Source organism: Pelmatolapia mariae, linkage group LG7 (genome assembly GCF_036321145.2).
Source record: "Pelmatolapia mariae isolate MD_Pm_ZW linkage group LG7, Pm_UMD_F_2, whole genome shotgun sequence".
Taxonomy (NCBI): Eukaryota; Metazoa; Chordata; class Actinopteri; order Cichliformes; family Cichlidae; genus Pelmatolapia; species Pelmatolapia mariae.
The window spans coordinates 52663523-52683900 of NC_086233.1; the positions used below are offsets into that span (position 1 = coordinate 52663523).

The 20378-nt window shown below is 41.2% G+C and overlaps 2 protein-coding genes across 4 annotated transcripts in view; one reads left to right on the plus strand and one right to left on the minus strand.

Annotated features, from left to right (window-relative positions):
* The first annotated feature begins 982 nt into the window (after positions 1-982).
* isl2a (ISL LIM homeobox 2a) lies at positions 983-4911 on the plus strand. The gene is given in 7 exon segments (XM_063481119.1): positions 983-1091; positions 1094-1171; positions 1618-1807; positions 2162-2421; positions 2760-3046; positions 3815-3982; positions 4432-4911. Coding segments are annotated over 7 exon segments (1209 nt in total). The 3' UTR covers positions 4549-4911.
* A 1621-nt stretch (positions 4912-6532) lies between these two features.
* The window catches only part of scaper (S-phase cyclin A-associated protein in the ER), a 59762-nt gene continuing 45916 nt past the window's right edge, over positions 6533-20378 (minus strand). For all 3 annotated transcript variants that reach the window (XM_063479673.1, XM_063479670.1, XM_063479672.1), the window contains 7 exons: positions 19533-19762; positions 17815-17970; positions 15538-15772; positions 14030-14179; positions 8343-8534; positions 7434-7482; positions 6533-7188 (listed from right to left, as the gene is read on the minus strand). In XM_063479673.1, coding sequence (XP_063335743.1) covers positions 7091-7188; positions 7434-7482; positions 8343-8534; positions 14030-14179; positions 15538-15772; positions 17815-17970; positions 19533-19762 — 1110 coding nt within the window. In that variant the 3' untranslated portion in view covers positions 6533-7090. The remainder of the gene's footprint in view (positions 7189-7433; positions 7483-8342; positions 8535-14029; positions 14180-15537; positions 15773-17814; positions 17971-19532; positions 19763-20378) is intronic.

Below are 20378 nucleotides of genomic sequence, written 5' to 3' on the forward strand. Positions count from 1 at the left end.
CCGAAGGTTTCTTTGTCCATGCCTCACGGATCAGGCCTGCAACATTATTTTCTGTAAGTTTTGATTTTGCAGCTGATCGACGTTTAAAAAAGAAAAAAAAATACTTCGTTTTTTTTCTTATTTGAATTTATAGGTGCAACTCAAGATACCCAAGAACACCTTACAAGCAATTGCATGCTAAAATCACCGTATGAATAAGATAAAAGTTAAAAAAAAAAAAAAAAAAAGCAGCTGAACAGCGAGCACAGGGCTGCTTGATTAGGGCGGATGGTGGATATGAACTACCTTCAACCTGAGGTATACATATAAAGGACACCTTGCAGATTGCTATTATAGGACTTCTTTTCCACTAGAGCAAAACTTCAAGAGCTGTCCAAAGCAACGATCAAGATTTATGTTTCACTTCTCCAGCTGATTGATATTCAGCTGATCTATATTTCATCCAGTAGAGGGCTCCCTGCTGATGTGAGCATTACTTACTATGACAGCTTGAAGACAAGGTTGGAAAAATCACCTTATATGATATTTGCATAAAACAACTACAGTTTAACCAAATAGGAAGAAAAAGAAGCAAAAGAAGAACTAGCTTTAAGGCTGTGTTTTCATTAAACCTTCAGATCAATATCACTTTAAACGCATCCTGCTAGCTTTAATAGCAAAAATCTCACAGCAGAAGCAAAAATTATAATCACATAAGAGTAGAGGAGATAAGGCCCGTGTGTACATTTTCAAGGCAAGGAATACTAACAAAAAAATACAACAACTGCATAATGCATCCAAGCCACACTTGCTTGAAAATTAAAAAGAAAAATCGCAGACACACACACACACACACACACACACACACACACACGCTCCTCCTGCACACAAAACCAGCCCAAGAAGCCAATAGAACAGAAAGAGCAGGGGGTCTTGGAGGAGATTTGCATGGCACCCTCTCCCCGGACCCACAGACGTCCAGGTTTGCAGACGTCACTGGTCGATGATCTTTGTTTTCTCTCCACCTCTCGGAGGAGGAATACAAGTTTATCATCCGGGACGGGACGGTCTCTTCTGCCCCTCTGCTCCTCTTCTTCCTCCGTCTGTCGCCTTGCACTCGGCTATTTCTCCTGTATGGTGGATATCCTGCTCAACACTTCTTTCTTGGATGATATGGGGGATCATTCAAAAAGTAAGATTATTCCCTTTCTAATTCCCCTTCATTTTGTGCGTGCGAGGGGGTTTATTTGGACTTTTATGTCATTTACGCTGTTTAGACGCCTGGGTTTGATGATTAATCTCTTAATAATATTCAAGGCTTGCAGAAAATTCCTAAAAATTTGCAAGAGATACGTTCACAAAGCCTGTTCACACCTCACCTTTAACATAACTGGGCTATATAAAACGTGTATGTGTGTTGTGGTCATTTTTTTAAACCCACGTCGTTATGCTTGGGGATATTTTTAGCCCCTGTGGCCTAATTATAATTATTCAGCAATATTCTTGGAATGAACCTACAAGCTTGATGTGATATGTACGCAATAGTTTCTCTTCTTAAGCTTAGCGTGGGTTTGAAGGGATGTCGTGAGGATTAAAAGAGCACATACGATCTTGCATTATCGCATTCCCACTTCACAGAGAAGTCAGGAATCGCAATGTGTGTGGGCTGTGGAAGTCAGATACACGACCAGTACATCCTGAGAGTGTCCCCGGACCTGGAGTGGCACGCAGCCTGCCTCAAGTGTGCAGAGTGCAACCAGCATCTGGACGAGACCTGCACTTGCTTCGTCCGAGACGGAAAGACTTACTGTAAAAGAGATTATGCAAGGTAGTAAGTCAGCAGAGTTTTCTGGATTTTCTTTTTTCCTTTTCTATTTTTTAAAGAAACCGTTAAAAATACAGGTTATTTTTTATTTATTTTTTAAAGGATGAGGCAAAATGATAAGTCCATCATGATGGGCTATATTAATTGCAAATGCACAGGTTAATTAAAGCCCAGAGCTCAGTCTGATTTGAGTTATAGACATTCAGGGCTTAAAATTATTTTCCCTGCCCAGTTAAGCTAGTGCTCGTTTTGTTAGGATCATAAAGTGAGACCAGCATCAGATTTAAGTCCAAATAAATAATAAGAAATATACAGAATTAATGCATGGGACCAACACATCTCCGTGATCCTCTGCAGGTTATTTGGCATCAAATGTGCAAAGTGTAACATGGGCTTCTGTAGCAGCGACCTGGTGATGAGAGCCCGGGACAATGTGTATCACATGGAGTGCTTTCGGTGCTCGGTGTGCAGCCGACACCTCCTGCCGGGGGACGAGTTCTCCCTGCGGGACGACGAGCTGCTGTGCCGGGCGGACCACGGCTTGATGATGGAGAGGGCCTCAGCAGGGAGCCCGCTGAGCCCGGGGAACATTCACAACAGACCGCTACACATCTCAGGTATAAGCTGGCTTATTGTTCACATACCAGGCACATTATTATTATTATTATTATTATTATTATTATTATTATTATTATTATTCACATTTGTATGTATCTATTAACCAGTTCTGTGTATATACACCAAATCTATTTTTGACACATTCACTATTTCACGATTAAAAGGCCTCCATATTTAAATTGATTGTGTTGATACCATTGGAGTATATTTGACCGTTTACAGTGATACCTGTAATAAGACATGGGGTATTTGTATTTTTTAAAGGCTTGTCTACTTTTGCCCCTTAAATAAAACATGCAGTTATTTAGTTTAACTTTTAAATTTTCCGTCTCCTTAGATCCAGTTTCGGTCCGGCACCCTCCACATCACCGGAACCACGTCCACAAGCCGTCCGAGAAGACCACCAGAGTGCGGACGGTGCTCAACGAGAAGCAGCTCCACACACTGCGGACCTGCTACAATGCCAATCCGAGACCGGACGCTCTGATGAAGGAGCAGCTGGTGGAGATGACCGGCCTGAGCCCCAGGGTGATCCGCGTCTGGTTTCAGAACAAGCGCTGCAAAGACAAGAAGAAGTCCATCCTGATGAAACAGCTTCAGCAGCAGCAGCACAACGACAAAACCGTGAGTAAACAAGTTCACCGGGGAAAAAAACAAACGTTTTCAGTTGCAAATAATCTGACGTTTCAACACCTAAAAACACAAGTCTACTTTGTAACTACTGCGCAGCAGCTTATCATGGCAACTTTCATTTAAAGTAGGACAACTGAAGCCCAGTAATAACACGAAAAGGCAGTGCTGATGCTCATGACTAATGTATAACAATAACAAATTAATAGAAACGCTGATTAAAAAAAATTGACAAAAAGGGGGGAAAGTCACAAATTAAATCATTTAAAATAAGTGTATTTTATTTTAAAGGAAATGTAAATTAAACTAAAAAATAATAACAATAATAATAAAGCTTTGAAACACGGAAACCGCTCCATATACTGCTATTGTGCAGGTTAAAATTATTATTATTATTATTATACGTGGATATTTCCTGCATTTTAGTTTGTTCTTTTTTAAAGCGTATGAGCTGCATTTTATTTATTTCCATTACGTTTTAGCTATTTGTTTATACGATACTATAAGCTAAAAACAAACAAACAAACAATGCCCCCCCCCCCAAAAAAAAAAAAAAACAACAACAACAACAAAAAAAACCCCAAAACATAATAATGCAAAACGTAACAAAGGAAATAAACTAATAATTTAATAAACACATTGAGATTGGAAGGTTTTACTCGTCAAACGGCGCACTAACCTTTATCCCAGCTTTATCCATCCGCTGGCTAACGCATATTTGATTGAACTAAATATGTTGTATTTTTTTAATCTCTCTCATAGAATCTGCAGGGCCTGACAGGCACACCTCTGGTGGCAGGCAGTCCTATCCGGCACGACAACACCGTGCAGGGGAATCCTGTGGAGGTGCAGTCCTACCAGCCTCCATGGAAAACCCTCAGCGACTTCGCCCTGCAGACCGATCTCGACCAGCCTGCTTTCCAACAACTGGTGGGATTGCACGTCATAAATTATATTCAAAATGTTGAAATGGCATGAAGGGTGCTGCTTACATACATGCGCAGACAGGGGGAGGGTAAGAGCGAGACCTTAGTGATGAAAGACACTTATATAAAATTCACAGTTATAAATGGCTTTATCCATCAGATTGGAGACATTTAAACGCAAAATGCATGTTTTGTGTGTATCAAGTCACTTGATCTGGCGGTCATTTTATCGAAGATGGGGATTCGTGAGATTGTGAGAGGAATCTGGGCCTATAGTTTTAAATGGATTCATTTCATACTTTTACATTTTTAAAAGAAAAAAAAACCCTCTTTGTGTGTATATAAAGATATATTTAAAGGCTCCATTCACACATGTTGAAGTCTCCCTATTGTGGTCTTGTTAAAAACGTAAGACATTTCCCTGCTGAATTGACCATTTCCCCCTTTTGGCAGGTGTCTTTCTCCGAAGCGGGCTCTCTGGGGAACTCCTCGGGCAGTGATGTGACCTCTCTGTCGTCTCAGTTGCCGGACACTCCGAATAGTATGGTGCCGAGTCCCGTGGACACGTGAGGAAGTACCGGGATCAGCTGGAGGCACCGAGCTGCAGGAATGCGCAAAAACCCTCAGTGACATTCAAAGAACGAATATAACAGCCAGGATGGATTTTGCTGGAGGATCATTTCATTCAAGTCCCCTTTGGAGGATTTGAGGTCTGACTGTTCCCTGTACATCTAGGTATCTGATCCCACTCTCCTGCCCCATGACACTTCGACAGGACACGCAGCTGTTCATGGACATTCTGGTTTTCGAGCTATATATGGGACACCTTGCCTCCACAACGCCCACACCTGAACTGAACACAACGGGAATATATGGTGGGATTTAAACACGGGAGCCTGCTCTGGACGTCCGAACGCTAATGCTTACAGTATGTTTTAAAGGGGAAAAAAAATACAAGCTGTGTAGATGTGCATGATTTCCACGTTTCACTATCGACTATTGTAAATTATTGAAACAGATAAGAGAGAGATGCGCGCTGTTCGCGGTTCCTCCAGAAAAAAATAAGTTATTATTATTTATTATTGAAGGCAGACATGGCTGGACTTAACAATAAAGGGACTGATTATTGCATGCAAAATCCATTTGTTCCATAAACATTCAGAAGATTTTAATTATGGCCAGTGAAAATAAATCAGTTTTATGGGAAATGACAGCGCATCTGCTGCTTATAAAGCGTGACTTTGTTTAAAGTGGGGATTGATCTGGAAAAGCTCAGGGAAAAAAAGTGGTGCAAAAAAAAGAGAAAAACTCACACTCCTTCGGCCAGTTTAATCTTTCAGTTTTACACATGTTCTTGCTTCTAGAGGTGCAAACCTCCACACCGTGAGGCAGGAGCCTGCAACACTGAATCTGCTTATATTTAGCGTTTCTGCGCCAAGTGGATCAGTGACTGATGGTTGACAATATATTATTATTAGGCATTTGGCACATGTATCACGGTTCACTGAGTGAGACACAATAGTCTGCGGCTTTTTTAATCTGACTTGATATGTTTTTATGGCTTTGAGTGTTTACACTGGCTATATGAGTATTAATGCGCTCTCCCTTAGCCTGGGGCTGAAATTTATAGCAAATTGTGCGTAATGTTATGTTCCAATTATGGTGATAAAATGATAAAAATCGAGCTTTTTTAGGGGGAAAAGTGCAAACAAAAAAGTAAACCATTACAACCATGTGAATCCCCGTGGTTAGGCTACAAGTCTAGACAGAGGACAGGCTTCGGCGGCCCCCTTATCTACATCTGGCATCACCTGCAAAGGATACGCTGAATGGGCCCACAACAAAACGCGCAGCGCTGAGGGGACTCCCAGCCTGCGGACGCATTCTGGCGTGTCTTGAGTTTATTTTCATTCCAGTAGGAATCCTGAGCGACAAATAGCCGCTGGACAAGAGAGCATACAGGTCAAGCCGTCAGTGACATCCTACACCCGCTACAATTTGTCGGGGAGGATCTTTTCTTTTCTTCTTTTTTTAAATCACTGAAGGAAACGAGATCTGATTAAAATGAACAATCCTATTGCCTGCTGATAAACATTTAAAAGTGGCAAATTAGATACAGCAGTGGTAACTATTTATTTAATATTAAAAAAGGCTATGGGGTGATATAACCTGTGGATTTTAACAGGGGTTATCTTGTAACCGATCAGGACAACCTAAACTTGCAATGTCAAGACTGCATTTCCGCACAATGAAGTGAGTCTAACCTGTAGATTGCCGCATTTCAGTTTTTTCTTCTTGTAGTTCGATTTGGGCAGCTAGATCCAAAAAACCTCAATATGTCTCAACCAGTTCATATGTACTCGTGTGTCGTCAATGATAGCTCACATTGGCCATCATTATCCAACTCCACAGGAAGCCAAATTAAGGGTGGACATGGAGTTTAAATACATCTGCTCATTGTGCACAGAAAAAAATCTGACACCACATAATCACATATATTTATTTTATTTTTGATTACAAACTCAATAAATTATATTAATTTGTAAGTTCCTCCTAACAAAAAGTGAATGAACAGGAAAAAAATGTGAAATTTGAAAAATAGAACCTTTAACACATATCAGGAATCAAGGCAGGGCATTTTTTTTTAAACTGGCATTATGTAGACTACAGAACATTCTAGTAATTCACATTCAACATAATAATACACACACACAGTATAGAAGAAAACGTTTGGCAAATTATATATTACAGTATAAGTAAGTACTTCATGTTTAGATGGTCACTGCTGTAAGCTTTACTGTCTACAAACGGAACAAACAGAAGTAAATGGCTTATTTAGACGTTAAATGAAGTAGTTGTGTGCATGTTCTCACTAAAATGTACAAATAAGACATTTTGTGCAAATTCCTCTTAAACAACAGAATGACTTTCAAGAAATCAAACTAGATGCACAAATATACAAGGCTTCTTTCTTTCTTGTACATCTGACACAGTTTGAAGAGCATATCTTTTACTCATGTGCAAAAACAAAAAAACAGCTGAAAACATCTCCACATCTTAGTGTCTTTTCTAACGATTAATACAGTGCTTTGTCATCACGTTTGCAGCTCCATCAGTCCTGCTGCTTTTTGAGGAAAAACTGCAGCGCTGAATCCCACTGATCTCTTGGAAAGCGGTTGGACAGTTCACAGAAATCCAGTGGCTGAAAAACTGTAGACAGAAAAACAGAAATCCTTTTAAAACCCAGTGTAGAATTTCACAAAAACAAGTGGGTGCTGAAATTCTTCACGAAGATATTTTTATTAATCCTTTTAACAAAAAAAAAAGAAAAGAAAAGAAAAAAAAGCACATAACAAAACAGATTAAACTAATTGCAGATATGGTTTTAGCCACCCCATGATATTAAAATATTTCTACACAACTAAAAATTTACTGACCTAAACTAAAGAACTTACCCGTTTTACTTGGTTTATTGTCTGAATCCTTCTCCTCTGATGCACAATCCTAAGAGAATACAGAGGCTTTAGTATCATCATACAGTGTACTGCAGATTATGCAATATGAGTAATATCTGAATCAATTAAAATAAAAAATGTTCTCGTTGCAATTTACTCAGTAAGCTAAGCCACTCCGGATTAAATCGTTCCACTTTAAGGAATGTTCCTGAGGTTAACACAGAGATGAGGGCAGCGGGGCGAGACGCCATGCATTATTGCTTTGTTTGAAAGACGTGACAATAGCTTGTCTCCCTCTGAATGGAAGTTAATCTGTGTCTAAACAGTGGAGCTTGCAGAGTGGTGAGGGGGCTTGTTGTCAGGAGGAAGATGAAGGAGACAAGCTGTTTACTGGGAGGTGAACCAGTGGCAGGTAAATCCAGTGTGAAGGAAACCGTTTGTCTTTGTAAAGCCCGGCCTGTTACTGATTCACCGGGGCCTGGATGAGCAGTCGTCAATCAGCTGATGCACAGGGGCTTCCTTATGGTGTGAATGAGATTAACTGGGTGTGGATACTCTATTTAGAAGACTGGACTCATTTATAATACTTTCCGCATTTCTGCAAATTCCTCTTCACAAGAAATCAAACAGATGCACTGATATAAGGTTCAGATGTTATGTGTGTGTATGTTTACTACTCTTATTTTGAGAAACATACAAATCACTCATACAGTTTAATTAAGCTTGCATCTCTAAGAGGAATTTATGCCCTACATGTTGGAATATACTTTACGTTTTTATACAAACACTGATGCTAAAGAGTAATTAGTGCTAAATGTATATATTCCAACACATATTAGTGATCAACAATTGTGTATTTAAGTGTTTTTACAAAGCACAGTACAAGTGTGACAATGTTTCTATATTTACCTGAATGAATCTGGCCAGCAGCACGCAGCTCATCTCCTGCTGCAGGATGACCTTGTTCTCAGGGTTGTTGTAGCAGGCCGAGATGAGCGAGGGAAAGAGTACTCTGATGAGGCGTGGGTGGCTAAAGTACTGGAAGGGCAGCTGACACAGTTTCTGCAGTACGCTGGGCTGGCGGCCAGATTGCACTATCACCTGGAACACACAGGGAGCGGGGGATAGTCAGTCACCGAGCCAGTCGGTGGCACTGCTGATTGTAAATCAACGCCCTGTACACCTCCCACATGTAAATCTGCCACTAAAAACAACACACCAACAGCCATTAGGAGGAGACCTGGGGGCGGTGGGGGGCACAGCCTCCCATGACACAATCACAGGCTATAAAACAATGATGGGATGTTTTGTTGCAAAAACGGTTATAGCGGAGCTGCTGTAACATGCACGAGGGGAAACGAGAAATGTGAAGCGATGTTATCATTTGTGACTAAAACGCCACTTTCGAGTTTCGCGTTAAGGTCTTTAGGCAACGCGAAAGCAGGAGGGAATCAGTGAAGGAGTGAAGCTCAGGTTGAGAGGGCATTAACAGGGCAACAGGGTGGGGTGGCGTGTGAAAGGCAGGCTCCACCGACAGCTTGGCCACCCCCACTTTAAGAAATGAGCAATACCATTAATGGCATTTTCACCAGGCCGACATCCTGCTCTCCATCACAGCCAGTCATTCTTACATCCGGACCACCAGTATTAAAACCAAATCACTCGCAGCCTCATTTGATTAGAAAGGTGGCTGCTGCAAAGAGAGGGGTCTCCGGCTAATGCTCTGGTCATCGCCCCTAAGCTCGACAGGACCATCAGCACGCGGTCGAAAGCCGGGAGGTCAGCCTGTTAAAGCCTGGCTGGAAAAACATCCCGTGTTGCTTTACAGGTACAGACTCCACGCCAATGGAAACCAGAAGGGCAAGGAGAGGTCCACGAGTCCCAGTGACATAAATTCACAAGATTTACAAGATTTTAAAAATACTCTCTGTAATACTCTTCCATTGGTTTCTCCTTTGATAATGCACTTTGAGTTCGAGCAGCCGGATAAACAAAGCGATAATTCATTGCTTTTTATCTGTTCAAGGTGAAGGTTCTCAGAGCTGGCCTCTACAGCGGAGTTCAAAGGGACACAAAACAGTGTCATTCCCCCATCATCATTTGTTTAAAGAATCCATATGGACAGTCTGAACTTTAAGGTAACACAAGTCCTTGAAAAGGGCAGAAGCAGTGAATTTGTCAACCTGAAATGTAAGCACTGAGAGAGAGCACGCAAATCATGTGTGCACTGGTGTGTATTACTATATCACTGAAAACCTTCTCTCAGTATCCGCAACACTTTTCACTCACTTTTTCCCCCTAAGGAATTTGGGGACCCAGACATATCAATCCATTGACGAAAGCAAAAAAAAAAAAAAAAAGAAGCAAAAAGTTAGGTTCTGGTTGTTTCTACATGTAGGTCTGCTTATTTTCACAGGGTCTAGATTTAGTATTTTATTGCTACTTCTTCCATTAAAGCCTACATTTTATCTTTTGTGTTGCAACGCTGCCTGAAGATAAAACTGGAAACAAGGGCGTGGAAATTTATGCACTCGTATTCATCCGAAAGCCAAAACGATGATTATGCAAAAGCTAAAGCATCTCTTCGTTCTTGTATATTAACGCAGAGCACATTGGGGTATCATAATTTAACACCGCAGCAAGTACTGGATGTTTGAGCTGGAGTTCTAAGGTGATCCAACCCACAAATCACCCAGGGATCTCATAATCCTCCACTACGCACAATTCCATCTTCAGCTGCCTAAACAAATTGTCCAACCTCAAGTGCCTGACGCAGAAAAGGCATAAAACACAGCCTGGTGGCAGCGACAGCCTGGAGGTAAAAAAACAGAGTCGCCTGCCAACTTTCCGCACCTCTACCAGGTGAAGAGCGGCACCGGAGTCTGAAATGGCTTCCAGCTAAAGATTATGCTTTAGCATTACTTCTCCCGGCATAGCTGAAGTATCAGCGGTGCAAAAGCTCGACGTCATAAAACTAACAACAAGCATGTGAATCTGTGCGTCTGGTCCACGTATAACGCAGGCCCTGTAAAACCTCAAGTGTCCTGGCTGCTCTGGTCTTTCTTAAGTTCAGAGACATGGCCTTTAAAAAAAAAAGTTTTTATGATGCTCCCATTACATAACTTCCTCACTGGTCACAATGACAACAACAAGTGTGTAAAGTTAATGTTCTGAAACAAACAAATTCCTGGGAAAAAGCCAGCGTCAAAGCTGAAACCACAGTTTAAAGGAGAAAAGGAAAAAAAATAAAGATTGTAATTATACAGTCTCACAATACAGCACACTTCTCAAATAACATAAATAGCCTGTATGGATGAGGTTGGCATTTATTTCTTACTGATTAAATTTGTAATGTCACAACTGTGGATGCATTTCCAAACACCTCAGGAGGAACCAGAGCCAGAGTGGGGTCATATATCTGACACTTAAAGCCACAATATACACCAGATTCAGTGGGACTCCTTTACTGATAAGAGAAGCAGCACAACAGACCGCATAAAGCAAAGTTTCTCAAATAAGTGTTTAGTGCTTTTTTACAGCAGTTACAATGGCTGATGGGGATGTGTGCAGGACGCTGTGTAAACTTCCTCTGGACAATTGGACGCTAGCCGCAGACACTGACAAAGATGCTCCAACTTGACGTTTAAGGTAACTGTCAGTCGTTTCAAAAACGAGCTCACTGTTTACACAATAAAGCTCAATAACTCTTTATTTATGAGCTGCCGCTGTCATCCCATCCCAGATTTACCCAGTGATAATTCTGCACTGAAGCTAGCATGACAACAGTGTTACAGACAAATGGAAACTCCTCACTGAAAGGCCCGTGGGAATAAAAATGTCCTCAGCTTCACTTAAAATCAGCTGGACCTGTGCTTCACCCCCGGAGCTGGGTGTAAATCATGGACTGAGCTAACAATCGGGCACTCTTCTGCCAGTTAGTGGAGTGTGTATGCATGTCTGTGTCTCTCTCTGCCTCTGTTTACTCTGCTGGGTGATACAGAGTGTGCATTTCCCGCTGCTGGCTCCCCATGGTCTGCACGAGCTGCACTTACCCTGCAGGCAGTAAGGGCTTGGTTGTCTTGGCAGTAATGGACTGCTGAAGGAAGAGTTTCAACATCAGGTTAACAGGAATTACAGGCCTAAAGCCTGGTGCAGGCCTGCGGGGCAGAGGAAACGCCCTCAAAGAGAATGGGAAGAAGAAGACTGACCCCACAGAGAATGATGAGCTCAGGAGGTGTGTGTGTGTGTGTGTGCGCGCGCGGGATGTTCAGTCTAGAGACAATCCATAGCTCATGTAAAGGCTACTGGTATAAAAACAACAGTTTATGAAATATAAGCACAGAAAAATTAGGTGCTCTCAGATGCCTCCACAGTGAAACATCCATACAGTACCTGAAATCAGACCCGCTGTGTGTGTGTTGACAGCACTTGTGTGTGGCTTCCTTTGCTTGCGTGTGTGTGGCAATTTTCCATGTGCTGTATTCTTAAGATTTCCACACTCTAAAATTGCTTTGTCTTTCTAAAAGGCGAGCAGGAGTCAGGTGGGTTAACATGTCACCAGTTTATAATTACTGCCCGTCAGCTTAAGATCCAACATCATCACTACGGATTAATGTATTAAAGACACGGAGATTAAAAGTGCATCTCTCTGGTGAAAAAGGAAGTACAGTTTCATGTCAGTCAGCTACGAAATAGATTTCACTTTTGTTCTTTTTTTGTGTCAAAATTTTTTTACAGACACAAGCAGCAGACAATGAAACACATGGCTACATGACTCGGTGGCCCCCGTAAGCAGGGACACACTTATGAAAACACACAACCCTACATATGTCACTCTCCCAATGGCTTTTTGTGTGACAAGGTGAATTATTCATGCCCCCCAGAGCAGAGGGAATATATCACTATGTAAAGGGGCTGCTTCAAAGTTCTGCTTTTTATGAGCAGCTTTATTTCTAGAGCATATATATAAACAAAAGCTGGTGTGCTGACAGTGAATCAGCAGTCTCTGTGACCGCACAGGCCTTGGGTTGGGCTGCTTTTGTGTTCTGCCAGTGCTTACATTAGCTTGAGAAAAGCTCAAGCTGCTCTAAATATTCTCCTTAACGCCATCCATCTTTGGTGCAGAACTGAATGGACGCATTCCAGGAACTGGACCACTGGCAAAGATCAACTCTGTGCGAAGGTTGTGATGGATCTTGTTTCCTGACAATCTATACACAAATGTGTGTGTGTGTGTGTGTTTTTCTTTTAAAGATCCAAATGCAAGGTAAGTTCAGGCAGCTTCCAGGTTGTTAAGGAATTACAGTTTTTGCATCAAATTAGCATCATGCAAATGTTTTAATAATATATGGGATTACATGTACTTTGTTATCATCGCTGTGGCTGTGCAAAGACGAACAGTCTATCAAACGGTTAATGCTTAATTAGTCAAAATAATATGCAAACTGGAGCTACAATGTCCAACAAATGCTAATTGTGTACATCAGAATAATTAGATTGGGGTTTGCCCTCTGCTACTATCCAAAGCAGCACATACACTGGAGGCACCTTTAATTAGAAGTAAAAAAAGAAAAAGAAAAAAAGGCACATTAAAATCTGTAACCAGCCCATAAATTGTTGTGATAGGGGCTGATTGTAACAGTGTGGGTGTAGACTGAAGCGGTGGCTGCTGCCTGTGTGAGACAGGCTTAGCTTAATCAAAGGCCAGCCAACTGTAGCACGACTAATCAGGGGGCCGGTAGACGGGCCATGCATGACAGCCAATTACACAGCAGCCAGGTCTGCACCATCGCATCCTGCTCACTTCCACAGAGCCCCCTAAGTAGTTGTAACACCAGGACCAGCACACGGCCCGCTTTTAAAAGGAGCGAACAATAGGTCGCTCTGTGGGACAATAGACGACACACGGACCAAAAGCAGGAAAGTGCCAAGGCATGAATCTTTAAACAGGTGCTTTTTGTTACAATTACAAAACAACATCCTTTTTTATCCCCTGACCAATTATACACGAGAAGAACAACAGTAAGATGATTATCACCAGTCTTTTTTAAACTCAACTGACAACTCTGAACAAGTGTGAGCAATAAATGTAACTAGTGCGGAAATATCTAATTAGCTGACAAATAACAGAAAATCTGTTGCAAGTTTTATAAGCGATTAACAGGATTAAGTAGAGGTTAAATGATGCTCATCAGTTTTAGTGCTAAATAGGTAATCATTTTAAAAAAATTACAGATTTTAGTTTTCAACAGATACAAAAAGCAATCTGAACAAATAGATGGCAAGAAATAAATCGAGAAAATCATATGAAGATGATCTCATAATCCAAAATAAAACTAATAACTTCTTAACGTCTTCTGAAGGACTCCAAACACAAATTTTCCAACAACATTTTCTTTTCTTAAATGCCTCATTTTTGAACAGTAAAAACTAGATGTTAAATTAAAAAAACAAACAAAAAAAACAAAACAAAAAGGTACTTCTCCCTTTATGATAAACAAAATATATATATGTGCAGTGTTTATGTTAAGAGTAGCTTGGTTTACAACACAATTAAATATGGTGCGCCAGTGTATCTTAGGTTCAAGCTAGTTTACCTGGTTGTCGGGATGGTTAACGGTGAAGTATCCCACACAGATGATGACTTCGTGCAGCAGCTCTTCAGATGATTGCTGGGTACAGTACCAGAGCAGGGAGCTGACGATGTGTCGGAAAGCTAGAGACAGGCCCTCTGCCCCTAGAACAGACTGACAGGTCACAGAAAAAGCACGTCAGCGTGCATCACAGGTAATTTAGATGTAAACTGACTATGACTGTTATTGTAAAGAGCTTTTACAACAATTACAACACACAGTAATAAAAGGTTATATATGTTTTGCTGGTGGGAACAAACTTGGTGTACGTGTATAAGCAAATCAAAGGGGGTCTGACCGTAAAACACCCCGATCCCACACTGAAATGACATACTATTAGCTGCCAGCAGACAGTATTTATTAAACATGTCAGCGTGACAAAGCGCTATAAGATCATCACATGTTGCACTACAAGCTTGGTTGTGTTAGCATTTATACATAATAAAAAAAATAAATGAATTAAATAAAAAAATAGGAAAGTGAATTCAGGTTTTGTGTCATGAAACAAAATATATTTAGCAAAAAAATTTAGGAAAACGGGAAAATAATAGTGAACGGCACTGCATTCAAACAAAAACAGGCTCTTTTACTCTTTTTGATTAAGTTTTCCTAACAATGATTTGCAAGTTTGTTGCTGCATTTTTCTGCCAAAATGCAACTAACTGTATAACCCAGTTATATTTATACTGACTGAATTCTTGTGAAATTCCCTTCTAAACACAGCACTGAGAGCTTATGTGGTAGCAAACTGAGCCTGAACAATAGCCTCAATGCAGATCAACTATCCATTTCAAGTATATTATGTACTAGCTGTTGCAGAGAGGTAATGCAAGACACAAGGTGATTACAACTCATGGCTTTTTTTCTTCTTCTTAAAAAACCAAAAAACCAACCAAAAACCAGAAACCCCACATTATTTAAAATGTTCATAAAACTACGACAGTAAAACGCTTTCATTTCCAGCTGTTTTGAGTTGCCTGAATATGGCGGGTCAGTGAGAGGAAGCTGCTTCAAAGTAATTACCACAAGACATTAAGATAATTAACAGCATTCTCGCTCACTCTTCTGGCTTTCAGTCTATGCGGTGACTTAGCACAGTGAAGCTGTCGCCCTCCCCTCCTCATGCTGGGTAATGTATGGCCCTGCATACAGTGATAATCACTCGCTTTCTGTTCTAACTGCTGACCCTTACTGCTCTATTCAACCCCCCCAAAAAATGACCTGGGGGTGGGGGGTGTCAAAGGGTACCTGTGTTTATGTGCACAGGTCATCTTTGTCATGGGGAGAGCAAAGTCTTATAATGGAAATATACTAACACTCATCTGATGATATACACAGATTTAATAAATCCAGGGCACTTTTAGGTAATTTAAATATTCTACTGCTTTATATTTATATTATGTAACTGTCAACAATGTGCAAAATCTCTATTAATAAATAAAAAGGAATCAGAATACATTTTATCATTTTACCTGGAAGGCAGACAGGTCAAGAAGGGCAAAACTGTTGAGGAAGCGGATGCCTTGTAAAGCCACCTGGATGACCCCAGGGCCGTAGGGCTCCTGACTCTGGCAAGCAGACTCTGGCAAGAAACTGTGAAGCAGGATACAATACAGGGTGTGCACCACCCCTACCAAGTCTGTCGACTGCAAGAGTGCCGTCAGTCCAGTTGGGTCCTGGCGTTTATTGTCAAATATACTGGGAGCACTAAAGAGGAAGACATGCAACTGTATGCTCAGAAACAAAAATACAAAAACACAAAACTAAAATAAATCGATGGGGAAAAACACTGACAAATAGAAAAACAATCATACTGGAACACATTAGACAATATTAGGGTACTTTAGGAAATACTTCAAATATTTTGTTCTTTTCTGCAGCTGATGCCACATCCCCAAACTAAGGAGACAAAAAACTCAAAAGCTCAAACCTCGGCAGCTTCTTGATTTACTCACCAGACACAAGCTTAAAAAAAGATTTTCCTCTAGATAAGAGATACTACGCTGTTAACGCTGCTGCATTACCTGACTGGGGCGAGTGGAAGAGCACCAAGTTTGAAATGTGCTGTATATTACCCGGCTGGATCACACGGCAGCTCTCAAGTTCATCTTCTGCCATTTGTGCGCCTCTGGTTTATTCATGGAATAACACTTTTTCATTTTGTTGCATGCAAGAAGCTTCCAAGCTGCTTCATTTTTGACTTAACAAGTACCATAAACTGACAGCCAGATTAACTAAGGAGGGGGACCTTCAAGATTCAAGATTAGCCCTTTCCCTCGCACTCCTCCTACAGTAAACACAGCAATACCGCGATGTGAAGCTCATGGCAGTGATTTCAAGCTGGTAGACTGCAGTGAGTTGGCTGACAAGGTGCTGAGCGCTCTAGTACATTTACTCAAAGTCTGTCTCGGGTTTGTTTGGCTCAACAAAGATGTTACCCTGTTGGTTAAAGGGACTGGCAACGCACTGTTTTTATTATACTTGCATTTAATATAAAAATAAATTTAATACAATAAAATTACAAGATAATCTTGGCAGGCAGGCAAGTAGATCAAAGCAGGACAAAAGCATCATAAGAATTAAACAGTTTGTTGGTTTAGGTTTTTCAAAGTAAAAACTTCATAAAACCCAATCTGAGACTTGACTTGAGAACCCACTACAGGAGATAAGCATCAAAATTACTGCAATCTTTAAAAAGAAAAAAAAAAGAAAAAGTAATTACTGCAGTAATGTTTTTCAAGATTTTCCGTTGCAATGCAGATGACTACAGTGAAAACCCTAGGCTCGCACAGAGAGACAATTTAAGACTCCTGCAGCAGCACCCGCTATGATTTGCAGCCATGCAGAATGGAGGGTGTGTGACCTTTGGATGGAACCTACAGTGCATGCTGATACTTGATGTTAGCCAACAGGCTTTGTGTGAAATATGCTGCTAGGCAAGAACACAGCCTTGTAATGCCATTATAATCCCCTGACACAGCAACTGGCATGGCACAAATATCCCACTACCCCATGAGCACTATTCTGCATGACACACAGATAGCCGTCGCGGGACAGAGCTCACCGGTTGCTGCTTTTAGTGTCATTAAACACCGTTTTCTCACAAATATTCAGTGTCATCCAGAGTTCTAGCTGTTCTTTGGCACTGCAGTGTGAAGCAACTGGTTATTAATACTGCAGCACATTATAGCTGGCAAGGTATAGCAACACAGTGTCTGACACTGAAAATGTTAAGTTTGTTTAGACAACACTGCTACTTAGATTTGGGATGTCATTACGGTCCCCTTTTTTCCTTTAAAGTCAAAAACTGTGGCACTGATGTCCTTTGGTGTGATAGTATGCTTAGCCTCCGTCAGCAGCGCCACTGAATCTCTTTGAGTAGAGGTCACCGTAGCACATGTGGGTGGGCTCCCCCTACACTGCAGGCTAAGGTTTATGGTGACTGACAGAGCACTGGGTCAAGTAGATGCCTATCTCCATCTTCAATAACGACAGCTTAGCCAGCTTGCTGACTGGAGTGAATGACCTGCTGGCTGATTGCAGAGGAACGACAGATTTGTTTGAGTAACAAAGAGAGCTGTTTTTATGGATCCTTTTGACAGTCCAAAAAAAACAAAAAACAAAAAAGAAAACACAGTGACTCAGCCTCTGTCATTACTTGTACAGAGATGTGTGTGTGCCGATTGTCAGAGGAAGATCAAGAGATCACAAAGATGTCGAGGTGTGTAACGAGTAAGAAACAGGCTCACCGTCCAGTTACGACAAAGCACAGTTTGCACATGCTGTGCAGCAGAGCCGAGGCTTGCTGGAGGAAGGCTGACATCTTGGGCTGCTCATCTACAGGACCTTGGACTGACAAGAAGCAGCCGTACAGCTTGTCAATCAACCCCATGTTTACCACATAGCTGGAAAGCAAACAGAGGAAAATGCATACCGGGGTTTATTAAATTTGTCCCAAAATGTTAAAACAAGTTAAAAGTGGGGAACATTCTTGGTAAAAAGCTAATCGCACAGGCAAACAAAGACCTTTACTGTGCATACCGTCACAGTGGTACAACTGAAAGCCAATACCTCACCTAAGCCATCCACCCCCTGCTATTACTGTGATATCTTCAATTTGTCTTTGCCAATGACAGGTCTCATGATCATGTTCCCTGTACTCTTTCAGCCACAAATCACTGCTAATAGTATCATTAAAGGGCTGTTGTGGCCCCTGTGCCAGCCCAGCTCTGGGCCCTTAACAGTCTCCTGACCCGAGGCTAGTCTTCTCAAAGCTCTCGCATGCGTTAACCTTTGGGTACAAAGAGCTTACGGAAATCTAGAGGGAACTGCAGCTGCCAGTCCAGACTTTCAAGTTGCTGCTGTGCTTGCTGTGAAGTCAGTTTTCCCTCGTCTTATCACCATTTTCAACGTTCACTTCTTTTGTATAGCGTTTCTGTTAGAACTGTCACTCACTGATCTCCTCTCCAAACAGGTGATTATGAACTGAACTGGACACTTGAACCAAGCGCCATTGTTTTGACTTGATCCTCTTCCACGTCTTTACTTGGGCTGAAAGGATCTTTCATCACACTTTTGTCCTGTGCCTGCTCTCTGTTTAACAACCTGTTTGGTGGTTGCACTTGCCGCTTCGTGTTGGATTATTTGACCATGCACTGGAAACACAACACATACAGTGGACTAAAAGCAGCCCAAAACAAACTGAGAAATCAACAATGGGCAGAAAGGATATGAGGAGAGCCTTTAAAGTGCTATATACAATAGGTTGTTATAAAAAGGGAGACTTTTGCAAACACTTACAATGATTTCATCTTATATTCTTCCTCGCATACACATTTTAAGACAGTTGAGGTAAATCTTGCATTTGTACTCAAGACTATCAGCCTGAAGACACCATTTTTCTCAGGCCCTCTCTTGCCTCTAGGGTTATAACTGGGTCAGTGGATGAGATTGGTGGGTCTGTGCAGCTGCTCTGTCCAGATGAATCATGGTTTGTGGGAGGGATACTGGAAAGACTGCACTAGTCCACAAGGTGTCATGAGGCCGGGCCTGCCTTTCCTCACGGTCCACATTTCTCCATCACAGCCTCGACTGCTATAGCACAGACCCACATAGCTTGAAAACCAGGTTCAAGGGTAACTTTCAAAGCTTTGGAAGTGAGCATATCATGCCACTTTGTGACTCTCCCCCCCGAGAAGCAGATTTTACTTAAAATGTAGCACAAGCTGGAAGGAAGCCAGATTATACCTCATTCTCACACTACTCCCATTCTAACAAGACGCTGCTTGGACCGCTTCCAAGCAAACTGTCATTCTGTCAGGATATTCTTTACATAAGGCATGTTGTTGACCAACTCTAAACTCAGTGAAGAGGAGTCCAGGAGTGATGCACAGGAGAGAAAAAAGGGAGCCATGCAGGAGGAGGAGAAGCAGCATGAGAGTAGTATAGAGCAACGGGGGGAAAATACCTGATTAGATCTTGTGTGCGAGTGTTGAAGGACTCTGCGGCAGAGCTCTTGACCTTGGCATCTTGGGAGGAAATGCACGTGTTTTCACCTTGCCCAGAGTCAGAGATATGAGGCCACAGGGACCCCAGGATGGTAGAAATGGTCTGAAGAAGGCCTGTCGTCAAACCCTCAAAGACTTGTTTGTTTACACTGCGCCCAAAAATGGACTTGTCCTCATCAGGGACGTAGAGCTGTTAGAATAAAAATGTTGAAATAAGAAAGCACAACAAGCAATTATAAACTTATTTTTTCGACACTAGATTTTTTTTTTTAATGAACCCTAGTGTTGAGAGACTACAGTAGAAATATAATATTAGAAGACTGAAAACAGTCTTCAGCATAAACTTTAAATAGAGTTTAATTAGCAAAGATGTTAATGTTAAATTCTCTGTTTTTATAGAAAAAAAAGCTTTCTTGTAGATTTTCCCTGTTGGAAACAGAAAAGCAGCAGCATTAAATAAAATCATTTCTAACAAATTGTATTGTTATACTGTTAATTACATTTAATTCATGCAAGAATAATAGACCTTTTATCAGTGGATGAAAAATTAGTTTTTACTAACAGCTACAATTAACACCATTACGATATCACAATAACGATTTAACAATTCAAATAAAAATGCATGGAGGTGCCGAGGCTGTAACCATAACCATATGGCTACAGCCTCTTATACCTAAGCCATGTTACAACCAGAACAGTCTTAAAAAAAACATTAACAGCCATTTACAATTGTCTTATATTGACAATATTACATTTTAAAATATCAGAATGTAGTTAAAGTCATATCCCCTTCTCCAAAGAAATGC